Genomic DNA, 15,359 nt, shown 5'->3' with positions numbered 1-15,359 from the left:
ATGCTAATGTAGCACCAACACCATGAGCTTTTATCTTGTGTGGTAACCTTTTTTTGACACCTTAATGGATGCCTTTTGGAAATCCTGATACACGTGTTTTACTGGATCCTCTTTATCCATCCTGCTTTGTTACATTATCAAAGGACTCTAATAAATTAGTCAAACATTATTTCCTTTTCACAGAACCATGTTGACTCTGCCTGATTGTATTTTGATTTTCTAAATGTCCTCTTACTGTCTTCTTAATTATGGATTCTAGCATTTTCCCAGTGACAGATGTTAGGCTAACTGGCCTGTATCTCCTATGACTTTCTGTCTCCTTCCTTTCTTGAATAGTGGTGTTACTTCTGGAATTTTTGAATCTGCTGGGACCTTTCCAGAATCTAGGAAGTTTTGAAGATAACAACCAATGCATCCACTATCTCTGCAGCCATTTCATTTAAGACCCTCTGATGCAGGCTATCAGGTTCAGGGGAAACATAGAAACTAGGAGCAGGAGAAGGCCATTCAGCCCTTCGAGCCAGCTCCGCCATTCATTATGATCATGGCTATTCATCCAACTCAATAGCCTGCTCCCGCTTTCTCCCCATATCCTTTGATCCCTTTCACCCCAAGAGCTATATCTAACTCCTTCTTGAAAGCATACAACGATTTGGGCTCAACTACTTTCTGTGGTAACGAATTCCACAGGCTCAACTACTTCCTGTGGTAACGAATTCCACAGGCTCTGGGTGAAGAAATTTCTCCTCATCTCAGCCTTAAATGGTCTACCCTGTATCCTCAGACTGTGACCCTTGGTTCTGGACTCCCCCATCATTGGGAACATCCTTCCTGCATCTACCCTGTCTAGTCCTCTTAGAATTTTATAGGTTTCTATGAGATCCCCTCCTCATTCTTCTGAATTCCAGCGAATATAATCCTAATCGACTCAATCTCTCCTCATATGTCAGTCCTGCCATCCCAGGAATCAGTCAGGTAAAGCTTCGTTGCACTCCCTGTATAGCAAGTACATCCTTCCTCAGATAAGGAGACCAAAACTGCACACAATATTCCAGGTGTGGTCTCACCAAGGCCCTGTACAATTGCAGCAAGTCATCTCTGTTCCTGTACTCAAATCTTCTGGTTATGAAGGCCAACATACCATTTGCCTTCTTTACCGCCTGCTGCACCTGCATGCTTTTAGCAACTGGTGTACAAGGATACCCAGGTCTCGTTGCACATTCCCCTCTCTCAATTTATAGCCATTCAGATAATAATCTGCCTTCCTGTTTTTGCTACCAAAATGGATAACCTTACATTTATCCACATTATACTGCATCTGCCATGCAATTGCCCACTCACTCAGCTTGTCCAAATCACACTGAAGCATCTCTGCATCCTCCTCACAGATCACCCTCCCATTCAGCTTTGTGTCACCCTTTTAAGCCTTTAGTCCAATTTGTTACAAAGTACTTTTCCTTTAGTGGTCGTTATTGTTTTATGTTCTTCCCCACCCCTACACCCCCTTTGCTCCCTCATTTTCTTGGAATACTTTGTGTCTTCTACTGTAAAGACAGGTACAAAATACTCATTCCTTATTTCCCATTATTAATTCCCCAATCTCACCCTCTAAGGGGGCCAATGCTTACTTAAGCTACTCTCTTCTTTTTTAGAAACGTAGAAGCTTTTACTGCATGTTTTTGCATTTCTTGCTAGTTTTCTTTCACACTCTAATTTCTTCCCCTTTTTTTTAGTCATCCTTCGCTGATTTCTAAAATTTTCCCAATTTTACAGGCTACCACTAATCTTTGCAGCATTGTACATCTCATCTTTCAATTTGATATCATGCTTATCTTCCTTCGTTAGCCACGGATGGTGCATCCTACTTGTAGTGTCTTTCTTTGAGTGGAATATATCTTTGCTGAGAATTATGGAATAGCTCCTTAAATGGCTGCCACTCCTTCTCTACCTGCTACTCCCTTGCTAAGAGCACTGTGGGTGCACCCACACCACATGGGCTGCAGCAGTTCAAGAAGGAAGTTCACCACCACCTTCTCGAGAGCAATTAGGAATGGCGATAAATGTTGGCCTAGCCAATGATGCCCACATCCCATGAATGAATAAAAAAAATCTTAGCTTTAAACCTATTTTTCAGTTCCACTGTACCCAACTGTGTTTTCATACCCTTAGGTATGTAATTGTCTTTGTTTAGGTTTCATACACTTAGTTTCAGACCCATATTTCTCACCCTCAGAATCTATCATTGCTATCTTTTGGTTTCCCATAGCAACCTCACTTGTAGTCACAACCTCCTGTGCCTGGCCACAGGTCGCATCTGAAGAACATAGCCAAAGGGGTGAGCCCCTCCTGGAACAAAGTGCAGAGGTAACTTTCCCCCTCCCTGCTGCATTGCAGTGCCTGAAGCTTCGGCGTCATCTTTAAACTCTGAGCTGGCATTCCTCGAGCTGCAGATACTCAGACGTGGTTGCCGTGGAACAGGTCCCACATGCTCCAACTGCAACACATCACCTGCCTTCTTTATTGTTTTTAATCTAACTAATTACATTTCAAATTTGGAAATATCACTGAAGTGTTGTCTGTAGCAATATCAAGTACCTTAATAGTTGAGCTATAAATTTAACGCGATATTTGTCTCCCCAGTACTTGTTTAAATTGCTGTCTGTGTTTAGAAGGCTAAAATCTTAACTAAGCAACAATCACTTGATTAAAACCTCAGACACTCACCAGTTTATGGAGGCTGAAAAGAATATAAAACGAAGCACCATCTTCCTCCATCTGCACCAAATTAACATTTGTCAGACTAAGTGCAATGAACAATAAGTAAATTTAATTACAGCGGCAACAAAATATCTTAATAGCTTTGTGTTTTAGTTTTATGCATTTGTGCTAAACAATTTCATTGTAAATGAACTGCATTTACAAACTCCGTGTTTTTTAAACTTCAGTCAATTCCTTAGTTAATCTTTTTGGATGCTGACCAGCTGGCGTATTCATGTGAAATCAGGCGAGAATCACAGGTACTGCAGTAATAAATGTCAGGGTCAGCAGCCACTTAATGCTGTAAAAATAATTTCAATAGTTAGGTTATTTAAAATGTTACTACAATCGATAAAAACACTGAGGAATCTGCAAATATTTTCACTGGTCAGAAAGCACTTCATTGAACAAGATTGTTTTCAGCCCATGAAAGTAATGATTCATCCTCGTGATGATTGAACATGCTAGGAATAGTGAACAGCTCAAAAATTACTTGTGGTTGATTGTACTTACTTCAGTGTTTCATCTGCCTTCATAAGTAATTTTTCAGCACCGGCATGTTCTGGTACTGAAGTAGCAGCAAATCAAATCCTGCGTCAGAAATAGTTGAGTAAGTCGATTAAAACCAGATCTCAAGTTAGTATTACCTGGATTCTCAAACATCCCAGACAAGGAGTACTTGAAAGTGCAGAATTGGATTTTCTGACATTTTCAATTCCAAATGTGTTCCTTTTCAAATGTGAGAGAAATCAGTAAAACCATGGCCTAAGTCTTCATTTGGGTAATTCGCCATCTTTTGTAATGAATTGATTGCTTGGTGATGGGTAGCACTGAGGAAGTCAATAAAGTTTTTTTTTTTGTTAAATAAGTGGCCCAGGTTTTCTCCCTCATTCCTAAAGGTATCATTACTGGTATACTCATACTGGTTGTCACTTTAAAGATTATTGAGATCTTGTGATGTTTTGTTCATGTCTGAAACTAGATGGTGGTTTTAATATTGACATATGTTGTCTTATTGATGTCATTGTAATTTTAACTTAGATCCACAAGATGGCACTCTGGTCCTTCTTCCAACCGGAACACAGCATTCTTTGGTGCAGCTTGTGTATTTTTTACCATTTATTTCATCAGAGTTATTGTCTTGCCTAAGTCGTTGCTGCACTATGGGAAGATTGTCCTCCAAACTAGCCATTAGTCTTATCCGGATACTACATACGAGGTAAGGTTGTGAATTATTAAATTCTTAAAACTATTCCTTTTTTGGATTAAGTAAATGTCAATGCCCAGAAAGCAAATAATGCTCTTGTAGTACAAATTAATTGTTGCAATATTACTGAATATCCTGAAATGTTTTATCTTTGATATTCTAAAAGTAGCCCTATTTGCTGCTTGAAACAAGAAAGTGGAGAAAACCAAATTAATAACTCTTTCTCTAGATTTTTTTTTAAGTCCTGGAAGATATTGTACCTAGAACAACATAGTGACCATAACATCATTAGATATGATAAAATTGATATGGAGAAGGAACAGTGAAAAGAAAGCAAGGTACCTAACTGGAAAAAATAAATCTAAACAAATTAGCCCAGATAAATTAGGATTGGTAGATAAGATAGACTGAACAGTTGGAAGTTTTTACACAGGAGATGGTTATGGTTCAGACTAGGCATATTCAACGTGACAAGTAAAGGGCGGTGCAGCAGAAAAAAAAAGAGAAATTAATGTGAGACTTGGAAAAAAGGACTACCTAATGATACAAAAGCAAGCCAATTGAACGGAAGCAAAATGTGTTTTGCAAAAAGGTATAAAGAAAGAGTGGAAAATAATGTATAGGCAAGTAATTTAAGATTTTGGGAACACCTAACAAGTCAAAGAATAGTATGGCTGCTTAGAGGTGAAAAAGAAATTCTTTTGAATATACTTAATGAGTAAAACAAAAACAGAATTACCTGGAAAAACTCAGCAGGTCTGGCAGCATCGACGGAGAAGAAAAGAGTTGACGTTTCAAGTCCTCATGACCCTTCAACAGAACTGATTGAATGTTAGAAGAGGGGTGAAATATAAAACAAAAACAAAAACAGAATTACCTGGAAAAACTCAGCAGGTCTGGCAGCATCGGCGGAGAAGAAAAGAGTTGACGTTTTGAGTCCTCATGACCCTTCGACAGAACTTGAGTTCGAGTCCAAGAAAGAGTTGAAATATAAGCTGGTTTAAGGTGTGGGGGGTGGGGTGGTGTGGTTGTAGGGACAAGCAAGCAGTGATAGGAGCAGAGTGCCCTGCTATCCATCCTTAATTAGCACATTCATTTAGATAATATCACCACCTTCAACACTTCTTTGTTCCTTTGTCTGTGACATCTTTTGATTATCTGCTCCTATCACTGCTTGCTTGTCCCTACAACCGCACCATCTCCCCCCACCTTAAACCAGCTTATATTTCACCCCTTTTCTAACATTCAGTCAGTTCTGTTGAAGGGTCATGAGGACTCGAAACGTCAACTCTTTTCTTCTCCGCCGATGCTGCCAGACCTGCTGAATTTTTCCAGGTAATTCTGTTATTGTTTTGGATTTCCAGCATCCGCAGTTTTTTGTTTTTATCTTTATACTTAAGGAATACTTCACTTTGATTTTTACAAAAGATTTTAATGATGGGAATAAAAATACTGAAATTAGGTGGAACTCAGTGGAAAGTATTCTAGAATGTTGAGAGAAGTTGCAAATGAAATAGCACAGGCTCTGACCACAACCATCCTTCAATTAAAAGGTTGGCAGTGTTGCACAATTGTTCAAGAGGGACAAACCATATAGCTGAAGACCTTCCAACCTAACATCAGCGTAGGGTAAGCTTTTAAAGTCTCTTCATAAAGCATAAAGTAAATAATCATTTAAAAAGGCATAGGTTAATTAAGGATGGCCAGGACTGATTTTTTTTTTTAACAAAGTCTGTCTGGCAAATTTATTGCAGTTCTTTGAGGAAATAGAATGTACTGATAAAGGAAATACAGTGGATGTTATATATGGATTTCCAAAAGGTGTTTTTGAGGTGCCCCGTAACAGATTTGTAAAAATTAAAACAGCTGGCATTAAAGAGAATATAAAAGCTTGGATAGAAAATTGGCTTAAGGACAAAGTAAGTTCATGGTTAATGGATATTTTTTAGACTGAAGGGCTGTAAACAGTGGTATCCACTAGGGGTAATAATAAAAAAATAAAAAATGCTGGAAATACTCAGGTCATGTAGCGTGTATTTTCCAGTCTTTCTTTATACCTTTTTTGCAACACACGTTTTGCTTCCGTTCTATTGGCTTGCTTTTATATCATTAGACAGTCCCTTTTTCCAAGTCTCACATTAATTTCTCTATTCTTTTTTTCTGCTGCAGACAGAAGCAGAGTTAACATTTTAGGTGGTTGATGACCCTTCATAAGAACCTTCAGCCTGAAATGCTAATTTTGTTTCTTTAAAAGGTTGCAGGAGCTGTTGATAAAGCTGAAAAAAGGAACCAATTTATTTTTGGGTATAAAAGCAAAGACACTTAAATCTGTTAAATTGTGTTTAATTTTGGGCACCCTAATTTATAAGGAACATCAAGATCATGGGAAGGATGCAGACGTTGATATCGGGGATGAAAGTTTCATTTATGATGAGAAACTTTGGCTCTCCACTAAAATGGAAAAGGTAAAAGATCAGATATAGGCTTTAGATCAGGTAAATTGAAAGAAAAGTTTCAGTTGAGAAGGGAACTTGAGGGCATATATTTAGGATAGTTGTTAAAAAGGAATAATGGGTGAATTTAGAAGGCAGAATTTAATAACATTTAAAAGGCAATTGTTTAATATTTGAACACATTATTTAAATGACAGAGAAAAAAATTGACGTTGAACTAAATGGATAGTTTTTTTTTCTCACATCTTGTGCAGGTATGATGGACTTAATGCTTCCCCTGTGCTGTCAAACTCTAAAATTCCCTTTGAATGTGTAGAATCAGAACTGAACTTGAATGTAATTGGAAACTTATTTTGACCTTGATCTGAAGAATAGGCACAAAATGATTTTGTGTTTTTTTAAAAATTCTGATCATGATGTCATCCACATTTTTCTAATGTTGACAACTCTAAAGAAGTTATAGGAATGAAAGTGGTACAGAGGTTAGCTTCTTGATGTTGTGCATCTTTCTACACAATTTTTTCTTTTATTTGCTTATAGGATCAGTTGTGCTGGCAAGACCAATATTTGTTACCCACCCCTTATTGCCCTTGAGAAGGTGGTGGTGAGTCCCCTTCTTGAACCGCTCCATTCCATGTGGTTTAGCACACTCAATGCTATTAAAAAGGTAGTTCCAGGATTTTGCCCTGGCAACAGTGAAGGAATGGTAATATAGTTGTAAAGTCAGAATGGTGCATGGCATGGGGGGAGCTTGCAGGTAGTGGTGTTCCATGTGTTTTCTGCCATTGTCCCTTCTCGGTGGTAGATGTTGAAGGTTTGGAAGATGCTGTTGAAGGAGGTTTGGCGCACCTTTATAGATGGTATACATTGCTATCACAGTGCACAGGTGGTGGAGGGAATTTGTTTAAGGTAGTGAATGGGGTACCAATTAAACAGCTGTTTAGCCTTTGATGGTGTCAAGCTCCCTGAGTGTTATTGGAGCTGCACTCGTTCAGGCAAATGGTGAGTATCTCACCACACTCCTGACTTGTGCCTTGCAGGTGGCGAATCGGCTTTGAGATACATGCTGCAGAGTTCCCAGTTTTTGACCTGCCCCTGTGGGCATTGTACTTTTTTGGCTGGTCCAATTAATGAAGTCCAAAAATTTCACAATTTTAAGGTTATTCTAGACGATCAGTGGCGATGAGATTGGAAATTGATGTCATACAGGTGCCATTTGCCAAATTTTGCTGATGTCATCTCTTTGTTATTAACTGATTACTTCTAGTGTAGAACAATACTGTTTCCACACAGGCCCTTCTGAAAATAGCTGTTTTACTGTGAAAGATAGAAACTGTTAAGAAACATTAAAACCTGCCAGGTAACAGTGTATATTTAAATGCTTTGAAATAAGTCTCTGTGCATCGTATATATTGTATATAGATGAACCTGTAAATGTGAGCTGGGCTTATATGGAATCATGCAAGTTCCAAAGCAAAAGTAACTCTTCAGCTGGAGCTGCCTACTCCAGCCTCATTTCCCTGTTCTTTCTCTCAGTCCTTATATTTTTTCTTCATCAAATACTTATTCAGTCCTATTTAAGTTATATGGTTTCTGGCCTGAATGACATTTGTGATAGTTATTAGGACATAGACTATTTTATGTGAAGAAGATTGTTTTAATTTCTCCCTTTCTTCATTTTAGTAGTAATTCACTTGTTGCTTGCCCCTTGTTACCAATTCATTAACCAATGGAAACAATTTTTCATTATTTATCTCTATAAAAGTTTCTGTAATATTGCAAACCTTCCCTGAATCTCCCATAGCCATCTCTGTTTCAGTGCAAAATGCTCCAGCTTTTCAAGTTGTTCTCCACAAGTATAACTAGTAATTCTTTATTAGTGTAATAGACGTAACTTGTTTATAAAATCGCACCGTGTGTAAAAGATGTTTTAACTTGTGTTTTTTGATTTATAATAAGCTATGGAGTACTGTACAAGTTTTTGTCTGATACAAAAAGCATATGAAAGGCTTGTGTCATACAGGAGGCAATTTTAGTTAAAGTTAAGGAATAAGTTCATTTTAAAAAAAAAAATGTTGAGGGTTAGAATAATAATACCAGAGATTGTGGGTTCAAATTTGTTTTTGTCAGTCATTAAAGATCATCTGTCTGCCTGCATAAATTTCTACAGTTTCTGTACCATTTTGAAGAACAACCGGCAAAACCTCTGGATGTGCCCCACTTCTCAAAGTGGCACTGATATCTGCTCCACAGTCTGTGGCCTTTGCACTTCTGCTTTATGAATGAGTGAAATAAATATAGCAACAGCAGTTACTTTCCCAAAAAATGGAATTCTTGTCTGTCTTCAAAGGGAAGAATTTAAGGGGAGGCAGATGTGGGGATAAAAATGTTGCAAAATACAACAAGTAGGAAATGCTTCTGATTTTTCTTTAGCATCTAAATTATAATTAGATACTTGTGTCCTCTTAAACTAAATAAACATTTGGTATATTTTTCAGTTTACAAATGGATTTTTCAACTTGTTAATGAATTATTTGTTTATAATTCCTTGTGTGTTGACAAAGCAAGTATTTCTAGAAGTGTTGCTTTTACCATGTAAACTTAAATCTATACAAAATATTATATAAGCTATTGTTTGAAAATTGGAAAGATATTAATTACAAAGTTAATACCAGGAACGAGAGACTTCAATTATCAGGAGGAATACAGAAATTGGGGATATTTTCCCTAAAACACAGCAGATTCAGAGAAATGGAGAGAGAAATTAGGATGCTTTCCGTGCAGATTTTGTTAAACATGGAGTTAGCCCACTTGAAACAGCAGAGTTAATAAATAGCACAGAGCAAAACTTATCCTTTCTAAACATTTGTGTCTTCCTACCTCCCATTGCACCAGTTTAGCATTTTCTTTCTGTGCCTACCATTATCTATTCAGTCCTATCTGGCTCAAAATTGGTACAATGTTATGCCATGGGCCTACATTCACTAGGACATAAGTTGAAAAGATCAATGCTCGTTTCTGATAATCCATGCAGCTAGAGGAGAATAGAGATTTAACTGCTATTAGTTTGGATGAGATTGCAAACCAGGTTGAAAAGATGAAATGACAATGCACCTTGCCACTCTATCACCCTTGTACAGAAATACTTTGTGATGCACAACAGGGACCCAGTTCTCTTAACCTGTCTGCTGTGAGGGAAGTTGTAGTACAATGTTTTCTGTTCATTGTTGAAAAGAGAGACATGTTTACGTCTTGCACTCATGAGGACAAAAACAAGGATGCCAAATTTCAAAGGATCACAACAAATTATACTACAGGAAAAAAGGGTGCTGATTGATTGGCGAGTTGACTCTGGCCAAGATATTGCCATAGGGAAAGCAATGGGGCACTATATGCTCCCCAGGTTTCCTGGTAATTCAAAATGCACAAGGCTTGAACATATTCCTTTTACTTGGAGCGAATGGGTCCCTGTATATGAATGTATGTCACTTCTAGCAAGCATGAATGAGCCATGTTACGAGCAAAGCTGATCATCATCTTAAATTGGTTTTTGGTGTAGCTCAGGATTTTTCATCAAGTGCTGCCTAATAATGGAATCACATCCAACAAACATTAGACGTTTTGCAAAGCTGACTAGTTGAGTATGGTCTGTATTCTGCCTCTTATGAACAACCGAAAGAACATGCTATTTGATTCAATCAGCCAATCACTGGAACGTACGACTTACGTACCTGGCATCACACCAGCACTGATATTCATAGAAGACCTTGCTCAATTTTGTGGTAGGCAGAGTGTCTTTTTGGACAGATTGCAGTCTACTTCAAATTACCCTGGAAAGGCAAAGTATCTCAAAATTTGAACAGCAGGTTAAGCAAGCTGTTTCATGCTACTACAATGAAGTGGCTACGTGAGTGGTATTTTTAGGTTGTTATGCCTACCACACAATTGAGAATGTCATGTATAAATTTCACTGCCAGTGTGATGCCAGAAAAACAGGCCATATTTACTAGCATTTGGTTGTTCGAATCAAACAGCATGTTCCTTGAGTTGCTCATAACAGGCAAAGTACAGACTGTACTCAACCAGCCTGTGTTTGCCCAAAATGAAACATCGTCTTCTGGATGTAATTACATGATTGGGCAGCACTTACTGAACAATCCCGAGTGCGCTAATAGCGACACTAGCAAACAATTTAAAATAATCAGTCGAGCTTGTAACATGACTCATTTGCACTTGCTAAACGCCATACATTCATACACCAGGACCCGTTCTGTCTAACAAAAGGAATATGTTGAAGCCTTGCACCTTTCTTGAATTATCTGGTTGCTTTCTCCATGGCACCGCCTCGGCCAATTGGAGTCGACTTGCCAACCAGTCAGCACCCTTTTCTCCTTCAGTGCAAATAGTTGTGATCTTTTGACATTTGGCATTCTTGCTTTTGTTCCAGTGAGTACAAAATGAAAGCTTTGGCAACATGCCTTTCTTTTCAGCAACATTCAAGTTCTGAGCTGCCAACCGACTGTTTCTCATTCAATGATTTTGTGCCTATTGAAATGAAAGAGCTGGCTACTGTAGAAGTGGAAAACCCCAGCTATTGTACTTTGGGAGATGTTGCTTATCCACATATTTTATGATTAGAAAAACTTATATTAGGTTTTTGTACTGCATGAACAATGTCTCCTGTAGGATAATTAACAATTCTTTGCTTAGAGAAGTTGACTGGTGCAAGAATAAAAAAAACAAGCAGCGTAACAGCTATTGATCCTGTTTGTAAAAAATAATTTATCCTGTAAATATATAATTTCCTCTTTGGATTGGTGGTGAAGGTGGTGGCGAGGAGAACAATTTAGGATTAAAAATTAGGATTAAAAATTAATACTTTTTTCTCATTCAACATTCATTCAGCCCATGATGCTTGTTTCATTCTCGATACATTTGCAATCTCACCTATCGTGAGCTGCACCTCCCCTTTAAGTGTCCTGAAAAGTTCCACATAAATATCCTAAGATTGTTGAAAAGCAAGCAGAATTTAATCCATTATTTAACCTTGGCCTGCTGCCCTTTGCTCAGTGCAGACAGCCAACTTTGACTTTATTGTCTTCTCATTCCATTGAAAATTGGAAGATTAATAACCAGTAATTGCCCAATTTTAAATTGCATTAGCTATGGAATAATGTGTAGAATACGGTTAAGGAAGGCATAAGATTTGTTTCTACATAGTATTTTACCGTATCAATGTGCTGTAGATGATGCACCACTTGAGACTAGCTAAGGGCCTGAACTTTGGTTGTGATGTCAGTGAAACTGTCATTTGCTGTTATTGACACCAACTTCTGGAGTCTACATGTATAGTTAAGTGCCAAAATTCAGAAGTTGCTGTCAGTGCTTCTACACTTTCACAATGCTGTTAATATAAGAACACAAGAATTCGGAGCAGGAGTAGGCCATTCAGTATCTCATGCCTACTCTCCCATTCGATAACATCATGGCTGATCTGATTGTGGTCTCAACTCCACTTTGCTGCCCATCCCCCATAACCCTCGACTCCCTTGCTGATCAAAAATCCATCTAGCTCAGTCTTGAATATATTCAATGACCCAGCCCTTCTCTGCTCTCTGGGTTAAAGAATGCCAAAGACTTAACGACCCCCTGGGAAATAAAATTCACCATACCTCAATCTTAAATGGGAAACCCCTAATTTTTAAACTGTGGCCCCTAGTTCTAAATTCCCCCATGAGGGGAAACATCCTCAGCGTCCACCCTGTCAAGTCCCCTCAGGACCTTGGATATTTGAATAAGATTACCTTATTCTTCTAAACTTAAAGGGGTATAGGCCCAACCTGCTCAACTTATCCTCATAAAATAACTTCTTCATCCCAGGAATCAGTCGAGTGAACCTCCTCCGAGCTGCTTGTAATGCAATTATATCCTTAAGTAAGGAGACCAAAACTGTACATGGTACTCCAGTGTGGTCTAACTAAGGCCCTATACGCTGCTGCAACACTTCCCTTCTTTTATACTCGAGTCCCCTTGCAATAAATGCCAACATTTCACTTGCCTTCCTAATCATTTGCTGTATCTGCATACCATCTTTGTGTGGTTCATGTGCCATGACAAATCCTTCTGTACTGTAGAGTTCTGCAGCCTATTCAGATAATATATTGCTTTCCTATTCTTCCTGCCAAAGTGGACAAGTTCACATTTTCCCACATTATACTCCATCTGCTAAACTTTTGCGTACTCACTTAACCTACCTAAATTCCTTGTAGACTCTATATCCTCTTGACAGCTTACTTTCCTACCTATCTTTGTGCCACCATTTAAGGATTCCCCCCCCCCACCCCCAGAACGCAATCAATTAGAGGTTGAACTGACAGGGTACTTCCTCTGTTGTGCCCCTAGTCTCACTAAAAACCCTTGTTGAATTTTTTATATTCATTCATAAGATGTGGGTTTTGTTGCCAGGGCCGGCATTTATTGCCCTTCCCTAGTTGCCCTTGAGAAGGTGGTAGTGAGCTGCTGCCTTGAACTGCTGCAGTCCATGTGGTGTAGGTACATCCACAGTGCTGGTGAGTGACTTGGAGGGGAACTTCCAGGTGGTGGTGTTCCCATGTGTCTGCTGCCCTTATCCTTCTAGTTGGTAGTGGTCATGGGTTTGGAAGGTGATGTTGAAGGAGCCTTGGTGAATTCCTGCAGTGCATCTTGTAGGTGGTACAGACTACTACTGTGTATCGATGGTGGGGGGAGTGAATGTTTGTGAATGTGGTGCCAATCAAGTGGCCGTTTTGTCCTGGACGGTGTCAAGCTACTTGAGTTGTGGGAGCTCATCCAGGCAAGTGGGGAGTATGCCATTACATTCCTGACTTGTGCGTTGTAGATGGTGGACAGGCTTTGGGGAGTCAGGAGGTGAGTTACTCATTGCAGGATTCCTAGCCTCTGACCTGCTCTTGTAGCCACAATATTTATATGGCTCGTCCAGTTCAGTTTCTGGTCAATGGTAACCCCGCCAGGAATGTTGACAGTGGGGTATCAGTGATGGTAATGCCATTGAATGTCATGGGGCGATGGTTAGATTCTCTCTTGTTGGATATGGTCTTTGCCTGACACTTGCTTGGCACAAATGTTACTTGCCACTTGTCAACCCAAGTCTGGTTATTATCCAGATCTTGCTGCATTTGGACGTGGACTGCTTCAGTACCTGAGGAGTCGTGAATGGTGCTGAAGTTCCACATAACGAAGTGGAACTGAGTTTAACAGTGTGTAAATTTCATAATTACTGCTATACACCCTCACTAGCCCTGCAAGAGTAATTTTATATTTGTTGAACATCAAATTTCTCTATTATGATAAGTCCACATTTTTTAAAGCTTATTGATATTTTAGTTTCCACTCTAACCCCAGGGGTCTGCCCTAATCATTTACTTTGATGAATAAAAATTAGAGGCAGAGATTCAGTGCATTTTACTCCTTGGTTTGCTGTCTGGGAAAATACTTCATTGTGATTGGCTGCTTACTTTGCTTGATGACATTACTGTTGCTGGAAGCCTGGAGGTCATTTTGACTTGTGCAAAATTTAAACTGATGTCAGAAAAAGGGAAGCCCATGCCACTGAGATTACCAGATCTTTTGTGGGCAGCTTTCTTTGAGGTCACTTGAGTATATTACTTCGCTGTTTACCTCAAAATTCAGCACAATGATTATGTTGCTTCTCAGTTTATTAATTAAATCTGCCCTTGATCTCTAAGACTTGATGACAAGTGGTTTTCACAGTAAAATTTTATGATGCAGGTAGAAACCCAAGTCATCAACTTGTTTTTAGTGACCTTTTAGCTATTTACAAATATAAACAAATGATCTTTAAGATGAATTTTACTTTATCAATAAGCTTGAATAATAACTTCTTGTTCGTTTCACATACTTTTGTTCCAAGAACTTTGTATTTCACGGTATAAGTTGCCAACCTGTAATTGGAAGCAAGGGCTGATGAATTTTTCCACAACAGTTGATTAGGTTAGAGCTTTAAAAATACTTGGTGTTGAAGAGGGGATCCCTTGAAATGACAGTTGGGCATCATTTTTGACACATTGACGTCAGCATAAGATAGAACAACAGATCTCTAGTTGGAAGCTCTGTGATGCTTTGTCTTGCAATACACACACAAACTTTGTCTGATGATAGTGACGCAGATGGAGCTTTCATTTTTGGTAAAGGGCATTGATTATCTGGACAACTAACATAGTTTCTGAGTTCCTTTATAGTAACTGGCGTCTTGCCAAGCAGTTGGAATAGATGGGGTTTTTTTTTTGAACTTGTAATTGCAACAACTCAATGCCGCCAGTGAATAGTTGCATTTTGTAGGTATTATCAACCTGTGCAGCAGAAAATAATGTTTTGCTTGTTTCCTATTGCAGCAATAAAGGTAATTACATATTTTTAATAAAATGATTTTTGCGCTGTGTTCATTGACGTGGTGACATTAGAAAAGTTAGAGGTACCTTAATTAATTTCTTTGGTGTAACAACTTAAACAATTTTCCCCAATGTGAACGATTGGGGTTTAGCTTGTTGCTATGCCTATGAATGTAGTTAGAGTTGACTTAAAGAATTATGGAGCTGAGTTATTGCTTTTCTGCTAACTTCTACAACCATTTCCAAACTAGTTGAAGTACCTTCCTTCTCACTTCCCCTTTTTAGTTAGAGTTGTAAATCTGGTTCTGAAGATCATTGACAAAGGTGTAGCAGCAGGACACTTGTACTTTATTTGGGGAATGTTGTGTAGCGAGGAAGTATCTCGAGGTGTTTACTGCCCCAATGAGACTTGGGACTTGCTTAATTTAGATGTCACTTTCCTTATTCTCCAGTTTCTGTTAAAGGGCTGGGGAAGAAAATAGAGGCCTTTGAAATGTGGATGCTAAGACGTATGCTTAAAATTCCATATACAGA

The 15,359-nt window shown here is 38.7% G+C and overlaps 1 protein-coding gene across 5 annotated transcripts in view; it reads left to right on the top strand.

Annotated features, from left to right (window-relative positions):
* tex10 (testis expressed 10) overlaps positions 1-15,359 on the top strand; it is a 159,509-nt gene that overhangs the window by 45,155 nt on the left and 98,995 nt on the right. For 4 of the 5 annotated variants that reach the window (XM_041184794.1, XM_041184791.1, XM_041184792.1 and 1 more), the window contains one exon: positions 3,799-3,976. In XM_041184794.1, coding sequence (XP_041040728.1) covers positions 3,799-3,976 — 178 coding nt within the window. The remainder of the gene's footprint in view (positions 1-3,798; positions 3,977-15,359) is intronic. The other variant, XM_041184795.1, reaches the window with a different exon arrangement.

Source organism: Carcharodon carcharias, chromosome 3 (assembly GCF_017639515.1).
Source record: "Carcharodon carcharias isolate sCarCar2 chromosome 3, sCarCar2.pri, whole genome shotgun sequence".
NCBI lineage: Eukaryota > Metazoa > Chordata > Chondrichthyes > Lamniformes > Lamnidae > Carcharodon > Carcharodon carcharias.
Note: the sequence above shows the minus strand (reverse complement) of the source record. Positions and strands in the feature narration are given on the sequence as shown.